The sequence below is a fragment of the Sander vitreus genome, chromosome 23, assembly GCF_031162955.1.
Source record: "Sander vitreus isolate 19-12246 chromosome 23, sanVit1, whole genome shotgun sequence".
NCBI lineage: Eukaryota > Metazoa > Chordata > Actinopteri > Perciformes > Percidae > Sander > Sander vitreus.
Genome location: NC_135877.1, coordinates 16,737,397 through 16,763,613, shown reverse-complemented (window position 1 = coordinate 16,763,613; position 26,217 = coordinate 16,737,397). Strand labels below are relative to the sequence as shown.

The 26,217-nt window shown below is 42.0% G+C and overlaps 1 protein-coding gene across 1 annotated transcript in view; it reads right to left on the bottom strand.

Moving 5' to 3' along the window:
- The window catches only part of magi2a (membrane associated guanylate kinase, WW and PDZ domain containing 2a), a 230,460-nt gene that overhangs the window by 146,502 nt on the left and 57,741 nt on the right, over positions 1-26,217 (bottom strand). Inside the window, 1 exon segment of the mRNA XM_078242955.1 lies at positions 14,318-14,434. Coding sequence (XP_078099081.1) covers positions 14,318-14,434 — 117 coding nt within the window.

Below are 26,217 nucleotides of genomic sequence, written 5' to 3'. Positions count from 1 at the left end.
CCTCTGGGCATCATTCACGGTCAGCCCAGGTGATTGCACACCTTACTGTTGGCTGCAGTATGCCAGCTCATTTGACCAAACTTGATGGGAAAACACAGGGGAGGAGAAATGTGAGAAATCAGACATGATAAAGAACGATCCCTATTCTTAGCCTCAAACACTTCGACTTGATTCGTGAGCACAAAAACAAGCCTGCATTTGCTTATGCTTGTGATCTCTTTAACCCCAGACTCTGCTTTGCACTGTTCCTCTCTTTCCCAATCCCTTCCTTATCCTTAGCTTTAGCATCCAAGAGAAACCAATTAGTCATTCAGCCCCAGTAATTAACATGAGGGATGGAGAAGCCTAATGCTGCTAATACTAGAGAATTGTGACAGTGACTCTAATGAGACAGACCCTGGAGACTCTCTTCTCACGTCTTTGACCTCGCTGGCTCTCTCCACGATGGATGCTGCTAATCGCTACAACTGAACATTTTTAAGCCCAATCGTACAACAGTGGGGAGGCAGGTGGGAAGCAATGACGGAAGTATGTGATTCTATGAAGGGAATTTCCATGGGAGAAGATATTTACAAAGACTGGTTTACAAAAGAAACGATCCAGGTCAGACTTTCCACCTTTGTTTCATGTCAACAAACAACAGGCACAGACAAATGTGTACAAAATCACATGCCAAATGATAAGGTAGAGTACTTAAATGCACATAGATTTACAGATAACTAAACACGCACATAGAAGCCCCTTTGTGTCCAATTCAAAAATGTCTGGCTTTGGCTCCCCCGGTGGTAGAACAAAACATAAATTGCAATTGGCAAGAGCACATCCATTTTTATTGTGAAAAATATTATAATCATGTTGAAATCACATTTTACACATAGTGGTGTTACACCAATAAAGCAATGTATTCTTTTTTGTTAGTTTTTTACAACTACACTTATTTGTACCCACTCAGTCTTAGTCTGAGTGATAACAGACTGCACTGTTCACCAGACAGAAGTAATTCTACACAGACGGAGAAACGGAGACCTGTTAATCAAGTTAACCTTCCCCCGATTAGGACCTTGATACAAAACAACATGATTAAGATGTTTACATGACAGTTGTTGTAATCAGAGTACTGCCTTCCTCATAATCACATTATTAAAGAACATTTTAATACAGAATAATAGTTTTCCTGGCTGTGTGTTTGTGTTTGCAGCACCACTGCGGATGGAGAGATTTGGTCCAGGGTTGGCCAAAGGACCGCCCTTTTGGCCACAAAGGCTCTGGCCATGAATATTAAAGCTGTGGGTCTGCGTGTCCCCAAGCTGCTCTGCGGACCAAATCAAACACACCTCTCTGTCCTCAGTCTACAGGAAGTGCCTGAACCATCAGTCACACAGGGGTGAAAGGAGGCTGACAGGAACCCTCAAATGTCACACAAGATCAATTATTTCACTCTTTGATTATGAGCTTTTAAAACATTAATATTTGGAAAACTTACTCAGAGTCTAGAAAAGCAAAATGTGTTTCTGTGTCTGTCTCCGAACCCGTCATTTCATTGACCGCTCGCTAAATCTCCGCCTTTAATAGTTTTTGCCCAATTATAGCATAGCAAACGTACCTAGGCACATTAGGCCTGTTTTGTTGCTTTGAATCTTTCGGAAGTGGTATGCACGGGGCTGTAGCAAGAACAATAATGACCATTTGTAATTTATTTTTTTCCTTTCCAAAACCAAAAGCACAAGAGCCAAAGTAAAAGGAATGGATTAAACTGCGTTTGTCTGCTCTTAAATACGAATGTATGTAAGCTAAGTAGCAAAACATGTTAGAACTGTTTTTTTCTGTACTTTACTTAAAGCAACACCAAAGCACTTTTCCTCTTCAGTCCCCCTACAGGTTGGAAATGGAATTGTCCACTACCGTTCTCATTCAAACCACAGATCCGCTACCCGATCTGGCAAACTTGCATAGTGCGGTTTTAGCCAATAGAGGGCCGCAAAGCGAATGCAGAAGTGCCGTTCACCCCGTCACGGGTTGATGAACCACTGAAACAATTTTGGAAACATTATTTTAAGGTACGAAAGAATCTTTGGTGTTACTTTAACTAGAGCAATGCCGTTTCTGTATTTAGTATTACATGTCTTCTACATAGCTCGTTAACTTGTGAGGATTGCCTGGGACATGTAGTTTTAGCTTTAGTCATTTAAGCACAGTATAATAATGTAAATAGTCCAAGTGCATATTTTAGACATTTTACAGGGTTTTCGTTTTAAGATGTGTCTGATGGAAGCATGAAAAGGTCAGCTGGAGACGGCGTTTTCAACCAGCTCATGGCGCTAATGTTAGCTGAATTAGCTAGCTAGCTACAGCCTGTCAAATCTGTCAATGACAGCTGCCATTTTAGCTGGTGGCCAGCTAGAAATGAGAAGCTGCTGCTGTTTACCTCTGTCTGAAATCAAGGACCCATTGTAACAAAAAGAAGAAGAATAGATTTAACTGCATATGTGCCATGGTGAAATGGAAAGCTTGACAGGCACAGCAACAGTAACTAGATGGAGGGGGCTTAGCTGTCAATTCTACCAAACTGACATCAACGTGCTCACCACTCAGACCAACACACTGGCAAGCACACATAGCACAATTATTCCTTGTAGTACACAGACTGTATTTCCTGTACGATGGAAAGAACAAATCTCACTTTCACTTCAGGGAAGCATAGCCTAATTGAGGCTCAAGAGCCTCTCTGCATTTCATATTTTTCAGAGCCAGTAGCAGCAACACACATTCAGTTGGTTTCTCGAATCATCGGTCAGAATGCACCAGGACTCGCAAGCTGTTCCTGATGAACACCCTAAATTAAATTCTCATCTTTTCTGTCATCATTATATAAAAAAAAGAGGACAAACACTGTTTTGTCAAGTTAAGGCGAAGTTTACATTTAAATGATGGCACAAGGTTTGTATGGAGGAAATAATTATTCATAATTCAATAAGTCCAAAGAGAAACTGAAAGTCTTTTTTATTTTAATATTTGCCTTTTCAATTTCATTTAACATTGGCTTTTCCATTTGGTTTTAAAATTTGGCTTTTCAATTTCAATTTAACATTGGCTTTTAATTTGGATTTAATATTTGGCTTTTGAATTCCCATTTAACATTGGCTTTTCATTTGGACTTGACACATGTCAATGTAAATGAAGAGGCATGGCCCAAAGGCTGGTGGGAGGGAAAGGGGTGAAACGAAAGGGGTGCAGAGGCACCTTTGAACAGCAGGGGGAGCTGACTGCTGGGGAGCACACTGTTGAGCATCTGTCTGCAGCTTCGCCACCAGCCTGGCTTGGCCTCTTATTTCACATGATAGAAACTGATGATGTAGGCTAAACACAAACGACATTTCATGCAACAACAGTGAAGTTTTCATGTAGTTACTATAATTGGGCCTGTGTTAGTGAGGACTAGATTAGGACTGTATTTAAAGCGGATTTTGATTTCCAACTTCGCCCCAGGTGTGTCTGTTTAAAACACGGACGGAGAAAACTTCTCTCTTTTGATGTTTTATTTAATTAAGCAACAGTACAAACATGGGTGTGGGTAGCTCTGCTACGTGTGTTTGTGTGTTGTCAGATCTCGAGGACACACACACACACACACACACACACACACACACACACACACACACACACACAATCTCTCAACCGGGTAGTCATCGTCCGAACTGCGACCTCTCCTTTTTCCTTTCTCTCACTTTTTTCTCCGGGTGGTGTGCGCGGTGTGAGGTGCGTTATTCTCCGTCATGTACTCACAACAATCACTCCTGATTGACGGCCTTTTGTACAGCCCGTGTAGGCTACTTTTTCGTTCATTTGATTTCCGATTTTGAAATGATATCCAAATTTGATATCCAAACTTCACTGTTGTTGCATGAAATGTCGTTTGTGTTTAGCCTTTCTAGTTTCTATCATGTGAAGTAAGAGGCCAAGCCAGCCTGGTGACGAAGCTGCAGACAGATGCTCAACAGTGTGCTCCCCAGCAGTCAGCTCCCCCTACTGTACAAAGGTGCCTCTGCACCCCTTTCGTTTCAGACCCTCCCACCAGCCTTTGGGCCACGCCTCCTCCTTTAATTGACATGTGTCAAGTCCAAATGAAAAAGCCAATGTTAAATGAAAATTCAAAAGCAAATTATTAAATCCAAATGGAAAAGCCAAATAGAAAATTAAAAAAAAATAACAATATCTTTAATTTGATCTCACTTTGTTTTCTCTTTGGACTTTCAATTTCTCTTTGGACTTTCAATTGAAATTCAAAAGCCAAATATTAAATCCAAATGAAAAAGCCAATGTTAAATTGAAATTGAAAAGCCAATTATTAAATCCAAATGGAAAAGCCAAATAGAAAATTAAAAAAAAATAACAATATCTTTAATTTGATCTCACTTTGTTTTCTCTTTGGACTTTCAATTTCTCTTTGGACTTTCAATTTGAATTATGAATAAATATTTCCTCCTCTCTGTGCTGTCCTGCCAAAATAGATACCAAGCATTTAGAGGAAAGAAAGTGCTAAAAGTAAAGTTTGGAAAAACACAAGCACATTTGTTAGTGTTGGGTTCCTACACTCAAGGAAAGGGATTTCAATTTTTTAATGTGTTTTTTCAACAGTTATTTAAAAGGTTGGTGGCAATAACTGCAGTCGCAACAAAGCAGAGAAAGGGAAGTTCACCACTATGCATCGATTCTGTACAGTTCCAAGGCACATTTGTTTTGATGACGTATTCTAAATATGCGTTGATTGTGTGAAAATGTGCAGCTAGGGTGTGAGGATCAAGAGTTTTGGTTGAATCTTCACAGTAAAAACTTCTAAATAACACCTTTAATCAATTGTATACTGCTCAATTTGTGTGTTGTAACACATGCTGTACATCTTAAGACTGTGTCCCAAAGAAATCCTTCGAGCTGAATTTTGCTGAATTTCTGCCTCTTGTGGTGACAGCGCTGTGTAAATGAGATATACTTAGACTACTCCTTGTGGACAAAATTAGGCGAGTTGAGGTCCATTTCTTACTCTCTCACCCACCAGTTTTGATTATCTCTAGTTTTCGACTTAAAGGAGCTGTTATTTTTTATCACAACCATCTCAAAGATGTATTCCTAGAAAATCCGGCGGGCTGTCGCATGTCATGGGAGCAAGGATGTGCAGTGGAACTGAGCTCCATTAAGATCCCTCCACTGAGCTGTCAATGCCAAAGCACTCATTCAAAATGATGAATGAGTTACGGACTTAACGATTTGCCAAGTGTGGGAAAATGTCTCCATGTGGTTTCAGGTGTTGCAAATGCATTTATATATATAAAAAAAAAGTTAGTTAATAAACTACAATTACATTTTCTCTCTCATAGACATCAGATCATTCTAACGAAAATGATGCAGGAAGCTCCCACAACAGCATCATAGTGAGGTGACCGCAGGTGGGCCACCTGATGGATGTGTCTATCCAACACCAGTACTGACGAGGCCAGCCAGTTTGTGGGGGGCTGTCTCTGTGTGATGAAGGCCAATTAGGGAGCAAATTTCACACCTCTTCCGTCTATAGGCGGCAACTGCCGACGAACATCAAGCATCGTGTCACGCTCACCACCCAGCACATCCACATCTGTGTCCCGCCTTGTCAGTCAATCCCTCTCACCCTCCCTCACCTCCAGACAGACAGACAGACAGACGCACGCACACGCGCACACACACACACACACACACACACACACACACACACACCCCTCCATTCCCCTTGCACAAAGCCGGATGAGTGATGGCAGACAGGATATTGCTTGTCAAAGTAATACATTTCTGTAAAAGTCAGGGATCATATGGATAATTTTTATGTTGAGCTTATGAGTTTGAGGAATTCCTCCATTAGACTTGGGTTCAAATCCCATTTCCAACAAGCAGTGCACACCTTGTGTCTGCCCTGTGTTTCTACACTTTTCTGACCTGCAGTCCCCATTTGCGGTAAGTGGGAAGAAGTACACAGACGGAGAAAGAGGGGAAAGGAAGAGTAGGGGTATGGAAGGGAAGAAAAAGAAAACGGGCTGAGAGTTTAAGAGGAGTCAAGCCTTTGGTGCAGACGGGGAGTGGAAACAGTTGCCATGGAAACCCCACCCTGTCTCCAATGACTCAATGAGTAAGTGAGGGGCGATAAAAGAGAACAAAGAGTAAATGGAGGTATGAGAGGAAGTGAGCTTTTGACTAAAGGTGTTTGTCTGATCTGCCTAACCTTTGTCAGTAGGAGGAATATAAAGAGACAAATTAATATACATGCAGAACAAACACCAGGTGTTCCTGTTTCTCGTTCAACAACACAGAAAAACAACCTACAATGCAGAGTCACCCTAAGTCTACCTCTATCTTAAAAGCCTCAATCTGCTCCTCATTCACAGGCCCCGGCTCGGAGCTCTGCGGTGAGGCCCCCCTCTGTCTAGGTTCCTCGGTGAGACTCAAACTTCTGGCGTTTATTAGGTTTCTCACAGAGATGTTAAATAATGAATGAAGGGGCACTGGGGAGCTGTTAGTCTTTTTATTATCCTGATTATTACTGTCATCCATCAGACATCAGGCTATTAAACAGCATGTGACAAAAAAGGGCCAGTCACAGGTACCTGGCAGATAACATCAGGCACAATTCAGGTTTATAGTGTGCTCTTACTGTGCGGATCCTTTTTTGCGACACGACTGAAGCGTGGTGTCGCGACGTAATACATCCATGGTTGATGCTCCACGTCATTGACCGGCAGCTGATTGGACGAACGCGTCACGTGGGTCTGGCTACTCCAGAATTTCAAAATGACCATCATGGAAGCTCGTTAAGAATACGATCTCGGATTTTTTACGAAAATAGTTCACCGAAACGTGTTACTGAAAACATTTGAAGCGAGAAATAGGCCATACAGTTGCTGAATCTGTCTTCATTTCAGATCGACAAAGGGTAGTTTGAAAGATTTTCGTCTACTTCTACTGGATAGTCGCGTCATGTTCAACGGATTCATTTTCATAAAGATGGCCATCGGCCAGCTTTTTTCACGTGCAGCATTTGTTCAAATGCAGCGGCGCCTTCCCGGGATGCTTTGCGGGCGCGTTAAAGTCGCTTGAAGTCACCCATAGGAATAGAGACCAAATTGAGCAAAAAAAATAAATAAATGCACTTACTTATTCAGTCAGATGTTGTTTGTGACATAATGCACACACTGATGCAAAGCAAAACAAAGAAAATGAGGTCGCAGGAAGAAAAACTGATAATGAAGAGAGGAAAGTAAAGATAAGGACTGTGCAGCAGAGCAGCAGGAGAGAAAGTGCGAGACAGACAGAGATTCATATTTCCTGCAATGCCGCAAGACTCCAGGATGATCAAACCAACAACTGTGGATAGACAGATGGACTTGCAGTCTCTCTCTCATTAGTAAACACCATCAGCATTGCGCACAGTTGTCCCAGCCATTAACACAAACTCAATGCCCCTGGGGGCATCAAACTCCCCATTAACTCACAGTCTCAACCACTACTTCCTGCTATTGAGGCATATGTTGTTTGTGCATGCATGTAAAGGCCAAAGCACACAAACACATGGATAAATGGAAGCACTTACAAGAACTTCAAGAATTCAACAAAGCAGTAAAATAGACATGCACTTGCACACTTTAAAGACAGATGTGGGAACATCCAATCACACCCATCATAAACTTGAAGTCTCCATTAGCGGATGTTCACTGGGATGTTCTGTTTAAGGGTCCCTCTTCTGCAATCACCACACATGTCAGCCAAGCTATTATCCATGGAGCCAGCATTCCCAAAAGCATCATTGTGAGAGGTTAATGGTAGCCATTATGGTTGGGCGATATCTACCGTAAGAGGACAAAGATTTGTCTGAGGTATTGCCATACAGTTCATTTTCAGAGGTAGCTTTCCCCAATCTGTCAGGCTGCTTTAAACTATTGTGGAGAATGCTGCAAATAGAGAGCAGGGCCGCTTAATGCCAATTTCTTGGACTTACAGGATTTATGCATTATCGTGACAAAGTACCTGGATTAGTCATTCCCATCTATTAATTAACATGTTAAGTTCTTAATGAAATGAGACAATACTCTTTTCATTTCCAAGTATTTCATTCACACAGGAGTATACACAAATAGGCTTTAACATGTGGTTATTTCATTTGGACTATTCATTTATTGAATTACAAGAAAACATGCTATATCGTGATATATATTGTTATCAAGATATAAAATTACCTATATCGGGATAGAAGATTTGGCCATATCACTCAGTGGTTGCCACCCTCTGCGTCGCAAGGGATAATCTTAAAGATTATTTTTTGGGCTTTTTCGCCCTTATTTGGTAGGACAGATGAAGACAGTGGGTAGAGAGAGGGGGGATGACATGAAGCAAAGGGTCGCGGACGGACTCGAACACAGGCTGATGCGGTAAGGACTGAGCCTTAGTACATGGGGCGCACGCTCAAACACAGAGAGCTACCAGGGCGCCCCAAGACAGAGATTATTAACCGGAAAGCAGAAAAATCTAACCAATTTCTGCTACTGTACACAAAATGATGTTCATTTTTCAGACTTTCCTTTAATCTGCTTTTTTTCTTGACAATTACTGGATCATTTTAGTACAACTGATTTAGCAATGCAACACTGTAATGTAACACTGTAATTTCCCATTTTTGGGATCAATACAAATCAATCTATCTATCTAAAGTTTTTGCAAAAGTGCATTACATTATTAGACACTATTTTTTGTTCCATTGTCTATTCCATACATTTCACACCCCAAATGGCAAAAAGTAAATATTGTGCACTAGGTAGCAGATAAGAACTGGTTTCAGACACAGCAATAGTCAGTGTGTACATTGTCATGCCATTTAGAGAAGGTTAGAGAAAGGGGAACTGCGAAACCGACAGAGTATCTCTTAACCTTTTTACCTGCAGTTGACCTCTTCATCATCAGCTCTAATACTCCCAGACTCTACTACTCTTCACTAGGTGCTTCACAGTGTAAATATAGCTATAAGGCAGTGCTCAGAACAATATGAGCATGTCTTTATGCTTGTGTGAAGGATGAACAGAGAGAATGCAAGAGAAAGAGGAAGACAACCAAGAACAGCACAAGAAAGAGACAAATATAAAGAATAGAATAGAAACAAAGTAGCCAATGAGTCACGTAATCCTGGAGACCTTCATATTTTTTATATCACATAATTTCCCTGCAACAGAGGCACTCTACTTATTCATTTTTGATTTAGTATTAGGGGGAAACATGAGATGCACTTGTGTTTTTAATCTTTCAGTTGATGTGCCAGCCCAACCTTCAAGTTATGTACTCTGAATGTCTAAGTTTACACTAAATATATGCACGCTAAATCAAACGCTCAGAAATTAGTTCAAATACTTTAAACTCTTTTCATATTTGTCTGCTCGGCTCTGGGGGCTTCAAATGAAAGTACACACACTGCCTATTAATGACTGTGTGTGTGTGTCTGTGTGTGTGTGTGTGTGTGTGTGTGTGTGTGTGTGTGTTTAAGTCGCTTTATAAAAATCTATACATTTAATTGCCATGTTTTCCAGTTCAATTTTACCTAAATAATTCAACCGTTCTCGATCGGTGTAGCCCACTTAGGCATCCCGACTAGTCTACCCACACTTTATTCCTCTCCGCTCTCTATCTCCCCCATTAAATCTATGTGGATTACCAGACGATAGGCCTGATTTCACATGGGCTCAGGCTATTAACGCTTTGACCTTGGATTTCAACCAGGCAATTTGTCTAAGAGCTGGCACAGCCTTAGCTGCCCTGGCTGACTCCGTCCGAGCTCCACGATTGGTATGAGTGGCGGTAACTCTCCTACTGTCTGCCCGTCCGCCTCCATCCCGTCTCTTCTTTGCCACTCAAGGGTTATGTTTAAATTGCTGTGATGAACTACTTCAGAGCTATCACTTATAATTCTCTTTTCTTTTTCGCCCCTTAGTCTGAATTAGATGTATCACTCATCATAGATCTCACCAGGCATCCATGTATATCTCTGTTTCTCAATTTTTTGATTTTTTTCCTCCTACATAGTGAAAAAGTAATCTCCCTTAAAGCTTAAGTGTGTAACTTTTTTATGATAATGGACGTCTGTTACATACAAGCCATTGCCAAATGAGTTGCTACAAAGCTAATTAAGACTATCAGCTCCACAAAACTCCCTCTGTATTTCTCAGCATGGCTGTGTTTAGAATTTGGTGTCGTCTGGCGACTTTCGCGTGCAGAAACTCCTCCTTGGCTACTAGCAACTGTGTGGAGACTGGTTGTGCATTTCAGGCCTAATATTTTAGACATGGGGGAGAGAGAGGGGGAACGACATGCAGCAAAGGGCCGCAGGTCGGAGTCGAACCCGTGGCCGCGGCGCCCGAGGAGTAAACCTCTATATATGGGCACACGCTCTACAAGGTGAGCTACCCAGGCGCCCTCACAATGCCTGCTCACCTTCACCAATGTGGACTGGCTGCGGTTTTGTTTGAGATGTAATTTTCGCACAAGAATAAAGTTAAAAAAGGAGACGTTTTTACAACCACTGTGAAATTGACTGCATAACTTTGTGTCAGCAGACATGAATGTTGTTAGAAAGTAGTAGTCGCCTCAAGACTTGTGTTTGACCAATCCAAAATATTCAGTAGGGCTGAAAAAACAATATTTCATTTTTGTTTTTACCAACGATTCACCTTAATATTTTCTGTTTATACGGTCCCGCTGACGCCGACTACATCATATCCGTTTTCAGCAAAACAGAGCGAAAGCAGAAAACACATATGTACGTCTATACAAATGAAATAAATGTCAGACTGACTGACTGACTGACTGACATGTGATGTGCATTCTTCTTCGAAAACAATTTGGTTTTAGAAATGTCTCAATATATACTGTCTCTGGAAGTGTATTATTGAACTTTTGTTTTTGTTAAAGAAGGAAAAGAAAATCGCAATACTATCGAATCGCAATGAATGAAAATGGCAATACAAATCAAATCGGCACCCATGTATCGGGAAAGAATCAGATCGGGACAACAGCATATCGTCCCAGCCCTAATATTCAGTGCAACAAACTCTGCCTTGTTCCTGGGTCAGTGAAAAGTCCTACCTCCAGAGAAAGGGCTTTTTGGAGCCCAGGAACTTTGGCCTGAGAAGTTACTCTAGGGCCTAGTTCCTGTAGTTCGAAAAACACATGAAACGTTCTTGAGATCCCTTTAAAACGTCCTGCAGAAAAGGTCTACAAGGCTTCAACTGCCGTAGGACTTCTCCAGTCTATTCCTCAGTTTGTCAGTCAGTGTTCCTAACCATCTGTCAGCCCATCAAGATTCCATTGTATTTCATCAGCAGTATACTCCATCTATCCATCAAACCATTAGTTTGTCATTGTACTAAAGATTGCTAAATGTGACTAACTATATTCTATCATTTGACCAGGATGGTCTGTTGGGATCCGAATCTCCTTTTCATGAGAGTTCTGGCCCAAATGGCAGCACTGTTGCTGCCCGATCTGTACCGGAAACCCAATTTCACCGGAGGACATCTTTCATAGCACCTACAAATTACTACACTCGGGTCCAGTAGACCCGAACACCTCATATGTAATAGTTATGTGTAGGGGGGTTGTACCCTGTGCAGTCATTGAAAATAAGTTATTATTTATGTTCTTCGCAGAAAATGAGGCAAGGCAAATGAGTCTGAGTTAGAAGAAATAATAAATAGCATAAGTTTTCTTTTAGCAAACATTGAAAATGGGTCCCACAGACCTGAACACCATACAATGGTTAAAGGAAGATGGTGTGAAAACAGGGTTGGGGAAAAAAAGAAATCCTAAAAAAGGGACGCAAACCACACAGGACAGGACAGAAAATGAAAAGAAAATTGCACCATTTACAAAAATGCGTACGTGTTTACCAGTGGTGTTTACCAAACATGGATCCATCCGTCAGTACAGATATTAAAAAGCTACACCAGCTCAGTCATGACTCGGCCTCTTCCTTCCTCTCAGCAGCACTGAGGCTCATTGTTGAAGCTTCATTAATGCATCAGTTAACCTCCCCTTGCCTTTCTTTCTCTCTGCAACAGTTTATCTGCAGTCCATTTACTTATGTGGTTATCATAGTCCGTGTCCCATCATTATACCTCCTCCCACTTTCCCCCCACTCCCTTTTGTGTTTCTCTCTTTCTCCATTTGTTCTCTCATTTGTTCTCCCTCTTCACTGCTCACCTCTTTCTCTATCTCCAATGCCTCACCGGCAGCGGCTCTGGGAGTGGTTATCAGAGAAAATTACACTTCTGTTGCAAACAAATAGGTTTTTTTTCCCTTCGTTTTACTCTGTTCAGAGAGGGGGGAGACAGAAACGTGTCTTTAGTGAAATCTGCGTGCTCCTGGCCTTGAAGAATGCACCTCCATTAAGGATTCAGGGGAGAGTTAGCCAACAGACAGCTGGGCCTAATGGCACGACTAGGCTAATGCAGAGCTAACACACAAACACACTACACACAGATAAGAGCTTCTACGCACACAAGTAGATGCCATTTAATATCACAGCCTATTGACTAATGGCAATGAGCATGTGTTCAGCAAAATATGGCAAATAGGAATCAGAAGAATATGGATTAAACATCATAAGCTTGTATAAGCACTGGGGGCTTAATAAGGCCACACACACACACACACACACACACACACACACACACACACACACACACACACACACACAGCAGAGAATGCTAAGCATCAATATCTTAAAGCCTTCCAAATGTTATCTTTGATTGTCTACACACAACACTCAGCTGCTCAACTGGGTGATGCAGTTAATGTGGCTAATTGGAGACAGAGGGCTGCACTTTATTTCATAGAATCAAACATCCAGAGAAGCCTGAATCCAGCTGAACCAACCCTCCAGCAGCTACAGTAATTGATTACCACCATTAGGCTTGCAAAGGGTTAGAAATTTCAGGTACATTTCAATAAAATGTCCAAGGGAAGTTAAGCTTGGAATTCTCGCACAATTTCGAAATAGAAATTGCACTTATTGAAGAGGAAAATACTCACACACAAACACAACACCACTTAGGTCTTTTGGCATGTTTTCGTTAGAAGTATACTCATTGAATTGTGATTGCATTCAGCAGCACACTCTTCCATCACACGTCCAAACAATCGGCCAGCGTCCCATTAAATAGAAATTAACCATCTGCATGCTGTGCAGCCCACACTTCTGCACTGTCTGAGCCAAAGGACTACATGCTTTCATGTAAGTTTTACTGTAATTATATTACTGCAGTGATTATATGTTATATTTTTTGTGATATTTCAGTTAACCAGCAGAATGTATCTAGTACACAGTTTATAACTTGTTAAAACCTCCTAGTTTTTGCTAGCTAGCTGTTACCATGTGGGATGTGGCTTGATTGAGCATGCTATTTGAGGAGTTTAATTAATCTGTTTGCACACAAAGTGCACACAAAGTACCTTTCCCTGTTTGTTAACTTGCTAGCTAGCCAACTTACCACAAGGCACATGTCACACTGTATGTATTTGATGAATGAATGGACTCATTTGGCAAATTAATGGATTATTTCAGCTTATGATATGTTAGTTTCTATCTGCATATAACATTGTAAGTACAACCTGAGCAGATAACAGGAATAAAATGGAAGTATAGGGGTTATTTCCCTTTAAGGCCCATAAACTCCCATGGAAAATTTCTACTCTAACCACCAGAGACAGGTAGTTGGGTGTTTTGGGACTGAAGCCAATGGCGGCACACACTTTATTCAATGGATATTGTACTTTTTTTAAGTATTTGGAATGATAAGGGAGTATAATGTTATAAGAAGCAAGAACTATTGTCCTCCTGCCTCCCACTTTCTGTGCTTGTGTATGCACCCTGCTGCCCTCAAGAAAAGACTATAAATAGGAGTTTAGCAGTTAGTTATTTTCCCTGGAGCTCAATAAACCAACTAGTAATACCTGACCTCAGCTTTGCTCTCTGACAATGATTTTGTATCAATTTGATACAAATATGATTTTATATGTTTAACTTGACGGTTCATTCTTGCGCTTTGGAACCAACAACATCTCAACTCAAATGTCCACTTAGTTGCTTGTTCTGGCTCTCTTCAGCTATATCAATAAATAATAATACAACTAGATTTTGACACCGCCTTTACGAGACAGAGCCTCATGAGGTAAAGTGGTAAGTGGTAAGGTAAGTGTTGAGTGAGTGGAGTTGACAAGGGTGTGAAGGAAGGTAGGGTGAGAGGACATGGTAACTTACAGGGGACGGTGCGGAGGTAGAGGTTGTCCCGGATGATCTGCTGCAGCTCGTGGTCCACCGAGCCTTTCTGAAAGCGCAGGTTGAGGTAGTGGCGCAGGTCCTTGTCTATCACGCCCCCTGGAGGAACACAAGCGACAGGAATCAGTAATCAGAATCAGACATCCCCCATCAAATCCATCACTCTGACATGGAAGGTCGTCATTTTGTCTTCCTGTAGAAGTGACGCAAAGGTTTGAGGATAAGAGAATAACCTACTCAGCCCATGATCCTAAATGGGGACGGCTGGATGCGTTTGTGAATTATCTAGAAATAAATTGCTCGACTCACTCTTTCTGTGCAATTCTCAAACTTGAAGAGCAAGGAAGCTGAAAACACTGCGGCGACAAATGACCCAGAAATCACTGAAAGCCACAGCAAACAATTTGAATTTGCCAAATCCCTACAAACCAACACAGCCAACACTAATGAATTCACTCGGCCCTGTCTTGGATTCAGCATCTGTCAAGTGCAGCCATGGATTGGAGGTGGTGTTAATTGGAGCGGTGGCCCAACGTGTGGATAAATGTCTAGATATAAATCACCCGCGGACTCCTCTGGGGGCTGTTTTCACTTCCATTCTCTTCTCCTCACTCTCACCTGAGTCCCCCCACCCCTCCCTTTTCCAGTCTGTCACATTCAGCAGTCCCAGTACTGGGAATGGACTTCCACTTTAAACCAGTAAATCTCGCTGGCTCAGCAGGACGGACGATATGAGAGATGGAAGGCAAGGGCAAATCCCATGGGGGAGTAGAAAGGGGGAGCAAGCTAAAATAAGCATCAAGTCCACCCCCCTGCCAAAAAATACTCCATCTGTCTACTCTGCCACACACTCATATAATAACATAAATGGAGGCAGAACAGGACGGATGGGGGGGGGGCGCACGACTGACGTTACTTAAGGGATTCCTCATGGTGCCGCTTTAACCAACACACTTGTCATTCTTGTTTCTCCTCTACATATAAGTAAAGAAGCAGAGAGGCAGACTGAGTGGGTACACAGACTGAAAAGACATTGGTCTAACCTTCAACATCCTCTTTAAAGCAGTAACTTGGCACGGTGCCACATAGCATTTAGCCCCCCCTCTCTTTTTTTCCTCCGTGATCCTGAGGCAGTGACGTCCAAGCATGATATGCTGGAGAGCATACATGTCAACAACACACACACATGTGCAGACAGATGCATTCGAACATTAATACACATGCAATCGACTGTAAAAGCGCTCAGACAGACGGTGGATGAAATTCTAGGAAATATAATGAGTCGCACATTAATTAAAAAATAACCTAGTTTCAAAGTTTTCTGTCATATTGGGGAGATTTATTATTTAGCACATTCTGGTTCTTCTGTCGTGTGATCTCGAAACACACGCACGCGCACGCACACGCACACTAACCAACATGCACTAATCCATCAGAGCGGAACTAATTCATAGAGCGCTGCTTTACAATTAGCAGACCTGAATTACAGAGACCGTCTCTGTCTGTGTCTCTGTCAAAGATGTGGATGCAGCACGTCCAGCCAATTTCTACATTTGCATGAGAAAAGAAGCCAAGCCAATGAATCGGCATACTGAAAAGGTGAGCAGACTCAAAATCACACAGACGCGCGCACACACACATTAACACTCTAAATGGCACCTCTTGTGCAGACAGCGGTTGTGCAGCCAGTATAGTGTCAGAGTCCTCTTTCCACAGGTTTTGTGATGCAAATAATCTCCGCTGGAGGAAATCTTGCTTGCTGGATCTTTCACGCTGGAGTCCCCCTCTGTACTGTGCTGTCCCTCAGGTCCCAAACTCTGTCTCTGTTTGCCCCAATCTAGCCGCTGCCAGCCGGCCCGGGAAACGAATCACCTCTCTCTGCACTCCACGGTGGAGAGATGAAACAGGAGAGCGCGGAAGAATGCGTGACTGAGAGACACCGAGGAAAAGAGAGAGTGTGTGAGAGAGAGAGCGGGAAAGAGGAGAGCAAGGGGAGAAGTGTGTGTTGCTGCGAGTGAGGGAGAGCGACCATTGAAGCGTGGCTCTGGCGGTGGGGACCAATCTCACAGAGATCCCTTTTTTTTTCTCTTGGATCCCTCCAGATTCTCAGGTTCTACAATGCCCCCCATCTGCAGCACGGGGCACTACATCTGTTTTATATGCCTCTTTCAGATTAAACGACATCCCCTGATACATCACACGTCTCTTCCCCCCCCCCAGGCTTATAGCATCCACATGGCCTGGATCTGACCTTCTTCCACTGTCAACAACCACATGGTGAAACTAAACATTATGTCTCAGCCAGAACAGAATTCCTTTTAATTAGCCTGTTACTTTTGGATTAGGAATCAGTGGTTTCTGGTGACTCTTGTTTTGGAAATTTTGTCCACTCTAGTCATGCATTCTTTCCATTTATATACCTCTCCAATTCTCCTTTTCAATTTGATGATGATATATTAATGTACCTGTACACACTTTTGCAAGACCACAAACACAGCTTGACTAATACATCGAGATGGAACTGAACAATGTCAGATTTTATGGGTGTCACATCAGGCTTCAAAGCCATAAAAAAAAAAAAAAAAAAAAAAAAACAGAAAATATGAAAGAGGTTGCAGACTTTGACATCTATACATAAATAAGATGTCTGTGTTTAATGTACAGCAGGGCTGCAGCAGACCATTATTTTCATTCACACACATTCACAGAGGAAGGCAGCTAATTCACATGCTGGAGAAGCTGGAACCAGCAAATGTTTGTCATTTTTGCTTGATAAATGACTCAAACCAGAGGCCTAAAAACATTAAAGCCCTCTAAACCCGTCCACATCCCAAATGGGGGGAAATTATTTTTTTTATCAAAATATGGGGCAAAGTTGGATTTTGTTAAAATAACATTATCAAGAACATAACATGCATCCCGTATCATGCAAGTTTCTGTCGTGCAAATAAAAAATGCAAGTTAAAGGTCCTATGACATGCTGCTCTTTGGATGCTTTTATATCGGCCTTAGTGGTCCCCTAATACTGTATCTGAAGTCTCTTTTATATCGGCCTTAGTGGTCCCCTAATACTGTATCTGAAGTCTCTTTTATATCGGCCTTAGTGGTCCCCCAATACTGTATCTGAAGTCTCTTTTATATCGGCCTTAGTGGTCCCCCAATACTGTATCTGAAGTCTCTTTTATATAGGCCTTAGTGGTCCCCTAATACTGTATCTGAAGTCTCTTTTATATAGGCCTTAGTGGTCCCCTAATACTGTATCTGAAGTCTCTTTTATATAGGCCTTAGTGGTCCCCTAATACTGTATCTGAAGTCTCTTTTATATAGGCCTTAGTGGTCCCCTAATACTGTATCTGAAGTCTCTTTCCCGTAATTCAGCCTTGGTGCAGAATTACAGCCACTAGAGCCAGTCCCATTTCTGTGCCTGTAGCTATTGAGGTGGAGGGTGGGGGTGTGGCCTTGACCAACTGCCACTTTGCTCATTTGAAAGCCATGATGTCTCTCTCTCATGGGTGGGCCAACTTCTCTGGGTGAGCAAAGCAGAGAAAGAGGAGGTAACCTTCCTCCTCATGACCTTATAAGGAGCAATCTTATCATCTGAGCTTTCATTTTCTCAAAGGCAGAGCAGGATACCCAGGGCTCAGTTTAAAAAACCTCAAAGTGAAATTGTCATGCCATGGGACCTTTAAACTTTTGCACACTGAGTTTTTAGACACAAAAAAACTTTCCTACGAACTTGAGAGCAAGACAGACTTCTTCAAATCTTGGATTTAACTTGCGCGTTTGATCGACGAGCATCAGCATTTTTTTTCGTCTCTTCCACGTCAAAAATCTGTCCATATTAAACTTCACGTGTCATTTCTAAATCTTCGCGGCATCTTCAAGCATCAGAGAGCACGCTTTCTTTAGTCAATGGACCCAAATAAATCAGATTCATTCAACTTCAACCTTCAGAGGAGCTGAGCTTAAGTACGTCAGAATGCGCTTCCTTCCACTGGCACTGAGGAGCAGTTAGAACACACACACTGGTGACTGCAGCTCTCACTCAATATGGCACAGTATTTGGCCATGTATCCAAAAATAGAGTCTGTGTCTGTGTCTGTGTGTGTGTGTGTGTGTGTGTGTGTGTGTGTGTATACATCAGCGCAAGAGAATCCAATGATAGCAGCGGCTTCACTGTTCTGTGTCAGTGAGGTGCATGAGGGTGAAGGAGGTCGTTTAAACAGAGGTTTTTCTCTCGAGGCGGTTTCTCATCAGTTCTTGCAGCTCTGGCATATCATGACATCACTGATATGTGACGCTGCCGACGGGGAAAGGTAAATGACAGAGGGAGCGTGCAGGGGGAGAGGTTGGAGGTAGAAAAGGAGACTGTAGAGGCTGTGGATTGACAGAGCCTCAAGAAAATCTACTCGCTGGTGTATGAGCCAAATCAGTAGAACATGACAACAACCCCAAAAAGGTATGGACTCGGGCTGCACAATATGAGAAAAATATGCGATGTGCGATAACGTTGAATATCGCAATAATGATTTTACTTGCGATAAATAAACAGATATTGGTTGTGGGGCTACCCTGCCTTGTCACCTCTGGTCCTCTTGGCGGGCGTGGGGGACCTCTGGGGGCCGCGTGGATTTGGGTCAGGCCTCGCCGCTCACCACTGAACAATGCCCTGTCATTACTGCTATGTGTTATTATACTTTACCATATTATGTACATTTTATTTGACAATGATAATACAACACCGTCTCACGGCAGTTCGTGAAATTGTCACGTCATTTTTAATATATTGATTTGTGTACATGAACACGTTTATCTCGTTCTTTTCGTGGTGGCCAGCACGAAATGGGAACCGTCTACACGGAGGTTGGGTTTAGGAAAAGATGAACGGGGAAAGCAAACGTCACACACCCGGGACACGATCCGCGGTCTCTGGGGGACACGCGACAACAACGTTGTGTACGTTGTGCATGTGTCATTTACCTTGTATGTCACTGTTGTTACACTGCTTTCACTAATAAAAAATAAATAAATAAAATAAATAAACAGATATTAAAGTGTACTCAGTTCTGCATTGCTGCTGCTTTCAGTATTCTGCTAAAATACAACAAATTGAATTTAAAACAAATGAAAGGAAATCATTTCCAACATTCATTCAACATTCAAATTGAACATTGAATTGAATATAAAATTGGAAGAAGAATGACATTCTGAAGTGCAGTTTTCTGCTCATATTTTCTTTCAACGAACACAAAAAATCTCTTAGTGTCTTTTGTCATATGTCACAGCCTTTTTTGATGTGTTTATTGCGCCAGCTGATATGGCGATGACGATAGAAAAACAATATATTGTGCAACCCTAGTGTGGACTATCCATGCAATTATTCCCATAATATGAAACAATAGTCCTTGCAGTTTAGGGAGATTGAATAACTTTAGCATAACTGTTTCTTAAACAGATGGGTGGATGAGAATCATTGTTCCTATGTAGAGGAAGATAATCCAACATCTAAGCTCAGCAGGTGTCATGTAATTCACCTGGGAGGCTGGGAAAGGAGAGAACAGCCTGTGGAGAGTCAAAAAATAAGAGAGCATCTGGTTCCTCCAGGGTATAGAGGTGGTTTACTGCCTCCTACTCTGGCACAAACTGGTGGAGCTCACAGAGGAGAGCTGAGATGGAGCAGCACTCACTTAAAAAGATGGCAGTTCTTAGCAGAAATGGCCTATGTTCTGTCTATTAATTTGATTTCATCAATGTGAATTATGCATGTGTTACTGACTTTTGTTTGCAAATACTACTGCTGCTGCCACTGCCACAAATACTAAAGTTACTGCGACAACACCTGTGCTGCTATTTCTACTGAGACTAAAATGTCACGTCAATATCAATTATTATTATTATTATTATTCTTTTTTTAAATGTAGCCAATTATTACTTTTCCATTTCTAGATTCCGCACAAAAGGCATCTTATTTTCCTGTATTGAGCAAAATAAATCAATTTGACTATTTTGCTCTTTTCAGTATGTGGAAGAATGAGGACAGCCTTGCTAACGTTTGGATGAATATACATTAAAGCTATAGTGCATAGTTTCTGTTGCCCCCATGAGGAATTCTAAGTAATGACAAAACAATTCTGTCGTTGCATCCACATAACACAAGCCTTCCGTGAACGCTCTTCACCCCCCCACCCCTCCCCCATGCAGTTGCTAGTAGCCAAGGAGGACACGGAGGATTAAAAAAAACAGGATGGACTCTTCAGAAGAGGTCATTATCTTCACTTGAGTTTCTGAGTGCGAAAGTCGCTGGATACCGATTTCTAAACACAGCCATGCTGAGAAATACAGAGAGTGTTTTGTGGAGCTGATAGTCTTAATTAGCTTTGTAGCAACTCATTTGGCAATGGCTTGAATGTAACGGACGTTCATTATTGTAAAAAAAGTTATGCACTAAAGCTTTAACAGAGTCAAATTATTAACATAAATCAGAAATAAAAACATTCATTGTTCTTGAATAAAAAAAATTAAAAAAATCAATCAAATAAATGTAAATGGACTGTTTTTATATTGCATTTTTCTAGTCTTAACGACTACTCAAAGCGCTTTTACATACACAGGAACCTTTCACCATTCACACACCGTGGCCGAGGATGCCATACAAGGTGCCACCTGCTCATCAGATAAATACTCACTCACATTTACACTCCGATGGCACAGCATCGGGGGCAACTCGGGGTTCAGAGTCTTGCCCAAGGACACTTCGATATGGAACTGGGATTGAACTACCAACCTTCCGATTGGCAGGCGACCCGACTACCACTGAGCCACAGCCGCCCCCAACAGAAACCAATGCAGCAAAATTCATGCAGGCTCATATAGCTCAGAAGTGCGCATGTGTGCATATAAGTCTGAGAGCGCCAGCAGAAAGCTGTTTGGATAATCAGACTAATTAAAAGATCAAAATGGGCTTAAAACCTTGCAAGTTTCACCACACACACACACCACACACACACACAGTCTTCAATGAAAATGTACGATGCCAACTCTGTGTGTGGTGTAAACCCATCTGAAAGACATTTGGTGTTTATGGATTTCAGCACTTTCACCACAAAGAACAACTCGGTTTATGTGGCAATAGCATGTACTGACACTCGGCTTTTCTTTTGCCAACAGTTGGGTTTAGGCAAGACAAATTAAAGGTTACATTTAGGTAGTTTCAACGGATGAAACGTGTTTTGTTAAAAGACAATACCACTGTTAAAGCTCCTTTTTTAAGGACTTTAAAGGATTTAAAAGGACTTTGGAAGGAAAAGCCCAAGTAAGCTCGGCATTTTCAAATCAAACCTAAGTCATCAGAGATGAAAGCATACAGTATGTATACACCCGTTTTTACAAACATTCTTGGACTACAGCACGTTTCTAGTTGTGCCGTGAAATCTTTACACAGAAAAAAATACATAATTTGCCTTTTGAGAAATTACAATGACAATTATTTCTGGAATTACAAGACACCAGCCTGAAAAACACAGTCTCTCCAGTCCTCTAAGTCCCACAGGTGATTACGTAGCGTACCGTTGCTTTATGCTGACCATCCCCAGTTCACCCCATTGTCATGGAAATTCACTCAACCCACCAGCTGCCTGAATGTGTGTTTTTCTGATGTGCAGAATCTGTTTCCTGGTGGGGGAGGCCTGGTCCATTTAAGCCTGGGACACAGAGAGTGATGATGGAGCAGGAAATGGAATATGTCCTTCATGTGCCTCCGTGGCTTTCAGTGGCCACGCTAAGCAGTAGATTGATAGGGAACAGCTTGGGAGAGCAGACGGTTACCTCACATTTCTGAACCTGCCTAGCATTCAAAACACATATGGCTCCATTTATAGCCATCAATATGTGATCTGTGTCCAGATTTGCTATTTGGAAAGGAAATCCAATCAAACTTTTTTGCGGTTATTTGCACAAAATCTTGTTTTCTGTACCCTGATCTGAAACAGGTGAACATGAGGGTGGATTGGACTATAAGGACACAGTCATGAAGTTTAATGTACCGACATCTGTATTTGGTGTATTGCTGGTATAACGCTGGTGATCCAAAAAGTTGGCTGAACTTTATTTGAACCTGCAGTTTGTATAAAAGCAGATGATCACACAAGGTGGTCTACCTCCACTGAGCAAACTAATCTTCATGCATGTACGCTATTGGGCGAGCACCAGCTGTGATTTGCATTCAACCCCAGAACTGGACAAACACTTACAATCCACGTACTGAGGCGTTAATGAGCGAATGCCCACAACTGGAGTCGGCATGTGGTAGGAAAGACAGTAGCACTGAGTAGCAATCCTAATACTGGATTTGGATTTCACCACATAAGCCTGTATGTGTGTGAAATGGCCCATAGGAAAGCTGTAGTATATTTAAGCTCAATATAGTTCTGTGAAATGGGCCAAAGGTTGGGTGAGGATTCCCACAGAAGCCGTATTCGAATGTTAAATGAGGTCTTGACTCGTCATTGTCCTCTACAGCGGACATCAGGCTGTGCCATTATAAATCAACTGAACCATCACGTAACAGGTGACACCACTCTCTGTCTCTGTCCTGAGCTACATTTAAACCTCTGAATCCTACCTTTGACCAAGCAGAGAGCTAAATTTGGATGCCAACACTGGTCTGAGTGGCAGATTTAACAAAAACGCCACTGGCTGCTGCTGCTAAATACTTCAGCACCCGGTTATGTCTCCAGGAATACCACCCTTGTTTTACACCTCGAAGAGAAGCTATGCCTGAACAAAAACAGCACATGGGGCAAGCTTTGGGGAAAATGGAAAGTGAATTTAAGGTTGCCACTTACAAGAATGCTGCTCAGAGACGGTCTTTGCACATCTCGCTGCCTATTCTTGTCCGAGTCTCCTCTACAGCCATTTTTCTGTTCCCCACTGTTGTCGACATAACCTTATGTGTAAGTGCTACCTTTGACTCTTAAACTGCTTCCCTTGGGTTTCACTATATATCCTGACTTTACCTTTGCACATTTAAATTCCTCTATTAAACTGAATATGGGAAAATCAAAAAGCCCTGTGGCCTGGGGCTTGCAGCCATTTTCTAATATAAAAGCTAGTAACTACTTTGGAAATAGGTACATCATATTCTTTCTTTTTTTTAAGATCATTTTTTGTGGCTTTTCCCCAGAGAGAAAGAGAGGGGATGACACGTAGCAAAGGGCCGCAGGTCGGATTTGAACCCAGGCTACTGCAAAGGACTCAGCCTACATGGGGTGCACGTTCTGACTGGGTGAGCTAGAGGCCACCCCAGGTACATCATATTCTAAGGGGTCACTACCACCAGGGTAGCAGACCGACCTGCTTCAAGAAAACTTAATCAAGATCGCATTTCTTCCTGAACTGTATTCATATGGGTACTCCTGTGATTTACAGTGCAAAGCATAGGCCTATAACGTTTCTACCAACTTTTATGGTGAAAGATTCTGCCAAATATACAGGTGTCTACTGCACTGTTCAACACTCCTCTCAACTGTAAATAAAAAAATTGCCAAATGACCTGTTAAAAACAATAAATGAAACACCCTAACAAACCCTAACAACACCCGAACCAGGAAAAGAAGATGATAAAATGTGATTGAAAAATAGCATGGGGCAATTAACACCTCTTTAGTTAGAGTTACAGTTATTTAGGTAATTAGCTAATTCACCATGTTGAGTTTTTAGTGCTTTTCATTTTGTCCCCATTAACTAACTGTTGTCTCGATTCCTGGATCTGCCCCTAATCACTTAAAACTGGATCATGCCACCTTTCCAAGCTTTTACTGTAACTGCCTTACTTTCTACTGCTGCATGGCCAGCCAATAATGCATCAAATGGAATTAAACTCCAGTCACTATTTGAATACGGCTGTGTAATGATATTCACCTGACTTGTCTCTTCTCTCTCCTCCCTTTTAGTCCTTTTTGCTTTTCCTTCTCCACATTCTCCTATTTCAGGCTTTTTTGGCTCCCTTCTCCATGTTTTCCTTTTCTATAGTTGTGGAAGAAACAGAATAATCTTCAAATCGGGTAATCTATTCATTCATTTCAAAGGGCTTTGTTTTCCCATACAGCCGATGGGAATGGGTTTAGATTGACAAAACAGATTTTTTTTTTTTTTTATCAAGGTCCTGCCATCAAATACAATGTATATCTGGCACTAGCCGGCTGCTCGTCAAATACAATGGGCGTCAGACACAGTAGTGGGATGTAGCTTCAAGGAGACCAATCTAGCTAGCTTGTTTAGTGACAGCAAGATAACTATTGTGACAGGCTTTTGCCAGCATGTTCCCGGCTGGCTAGCTCACCCACTAGCACTGTGAGGTGTCCCTACGCCACTAAGCACCTATTTCCCAAGGGTCTGCTGATTAAGTTTGCTGTTCCACTTGTATCCAGGACTCGAGTAGCCTGACATCGCCAGACCAAATCGCAAATGCTAGTTAGTCTGCAACCTCTCAGGTCATTTTCGATTTCCAAGGGGCATTATTAATGACTGTAGACCAAAATGCCTCTGGATGCTACAGCGCTCCTCTTTACCCAGCTAGGTTTGTGCTCGCTGTAGTGTCACCGCCGCGAGGGTGCGTGAGCCAAAAATGACGTCATCACTTACTTTGCATAAAGCGCAAAGGCTCTGCAAGTTGTCATCATCTGAAACCCGCCCCATATGAGATAAATAGTTGTGATTGGGCTGGCCATGGTCTAATTGGCTGTGAGTCTGTCTGAACAGGAGTACCTGCCAGAAATAATAAAACATGAGCTCGCAGACTGGTCTGGTTGCCAGGCTAGGACTCGAGGGTTCAGTTTAGGCAACATTTATTACAGCAAATACATAAAGGTTTTAAAACATTACCAGCGAAGGCAAAGTACATTTGCACAATGTCTTCACAGTTTAGTTAACTTTGACACGCAAATTCAGACCATTGACCAATTGCAAACCATCTTGACAGTTCTAACAAGCTAGCATATTAGTTGTGTGGCACAATCCAGTTTTATTAAACCCTTCTTTGCCAAACTAGAAGCAATTGCAATAGAGCATTCCTCATCCTATCTATTTTACCAAAAATCCAAACTAGTCACAATCAACAAGTAGCCACTATGTCACCAAATGTCTAGCACCTTTTTTTTTGGAAGATGTGCAAATGAGTTTCTGTTGTGACTGGGCACTGAGAAGAGCAGAGGGTAAGATGCTAAAGAAGAGGGCGAGTTAAAGAGGAATGAGAAGGTTGATAAAGATAAGATGATTTCAAAAGGGAGAAGCCGACTGCCCTAGGTGTGCACAGTGGGGAATCAAAAGCAGGAAGACATTTTCAACAGAGCGAGCACATCGAAGCTGCTCCCATATAACAGCTTTGAAGTCCAAGAGAGTGTGAAATAGCTTCACCTTGGTCGACTGGTGGAAGAGTGCAACCAGACTCAACATGCTAATGTCACTGTGCCAGTAGCTCAGTCAGGAAGAAAATGTTAACCTTCGCTTAACATGACGTGCATCCATCTCCTGTCAAATTGTCACCTCAAAAACATGTCATTTGCCGGCAACGCTGCGACAGTTTCATCCCCACTGAGAGACTGAGGCTTTCAGGCATATGAAGTGGACAGAGTGGCAAAAAGGCCAAGCGGACAAACTCAGTGCTTAACCAGTGTGGTTGCCGTGACAACAATATTACTTCTATCACAGTGAAGACCCAGTAAAGCAAATCTCACATAAAGTCATGATAAATTATGTACTCCCGTTTTGTATATCTTGGCATGTTTATTTCCTTAGAACAAAGACACCACACAGAGATTTCAAACCCCTTTAACCATAACACCCTCAGCATATATATAGGAGTTTGCTATATTTGTATTAATAAC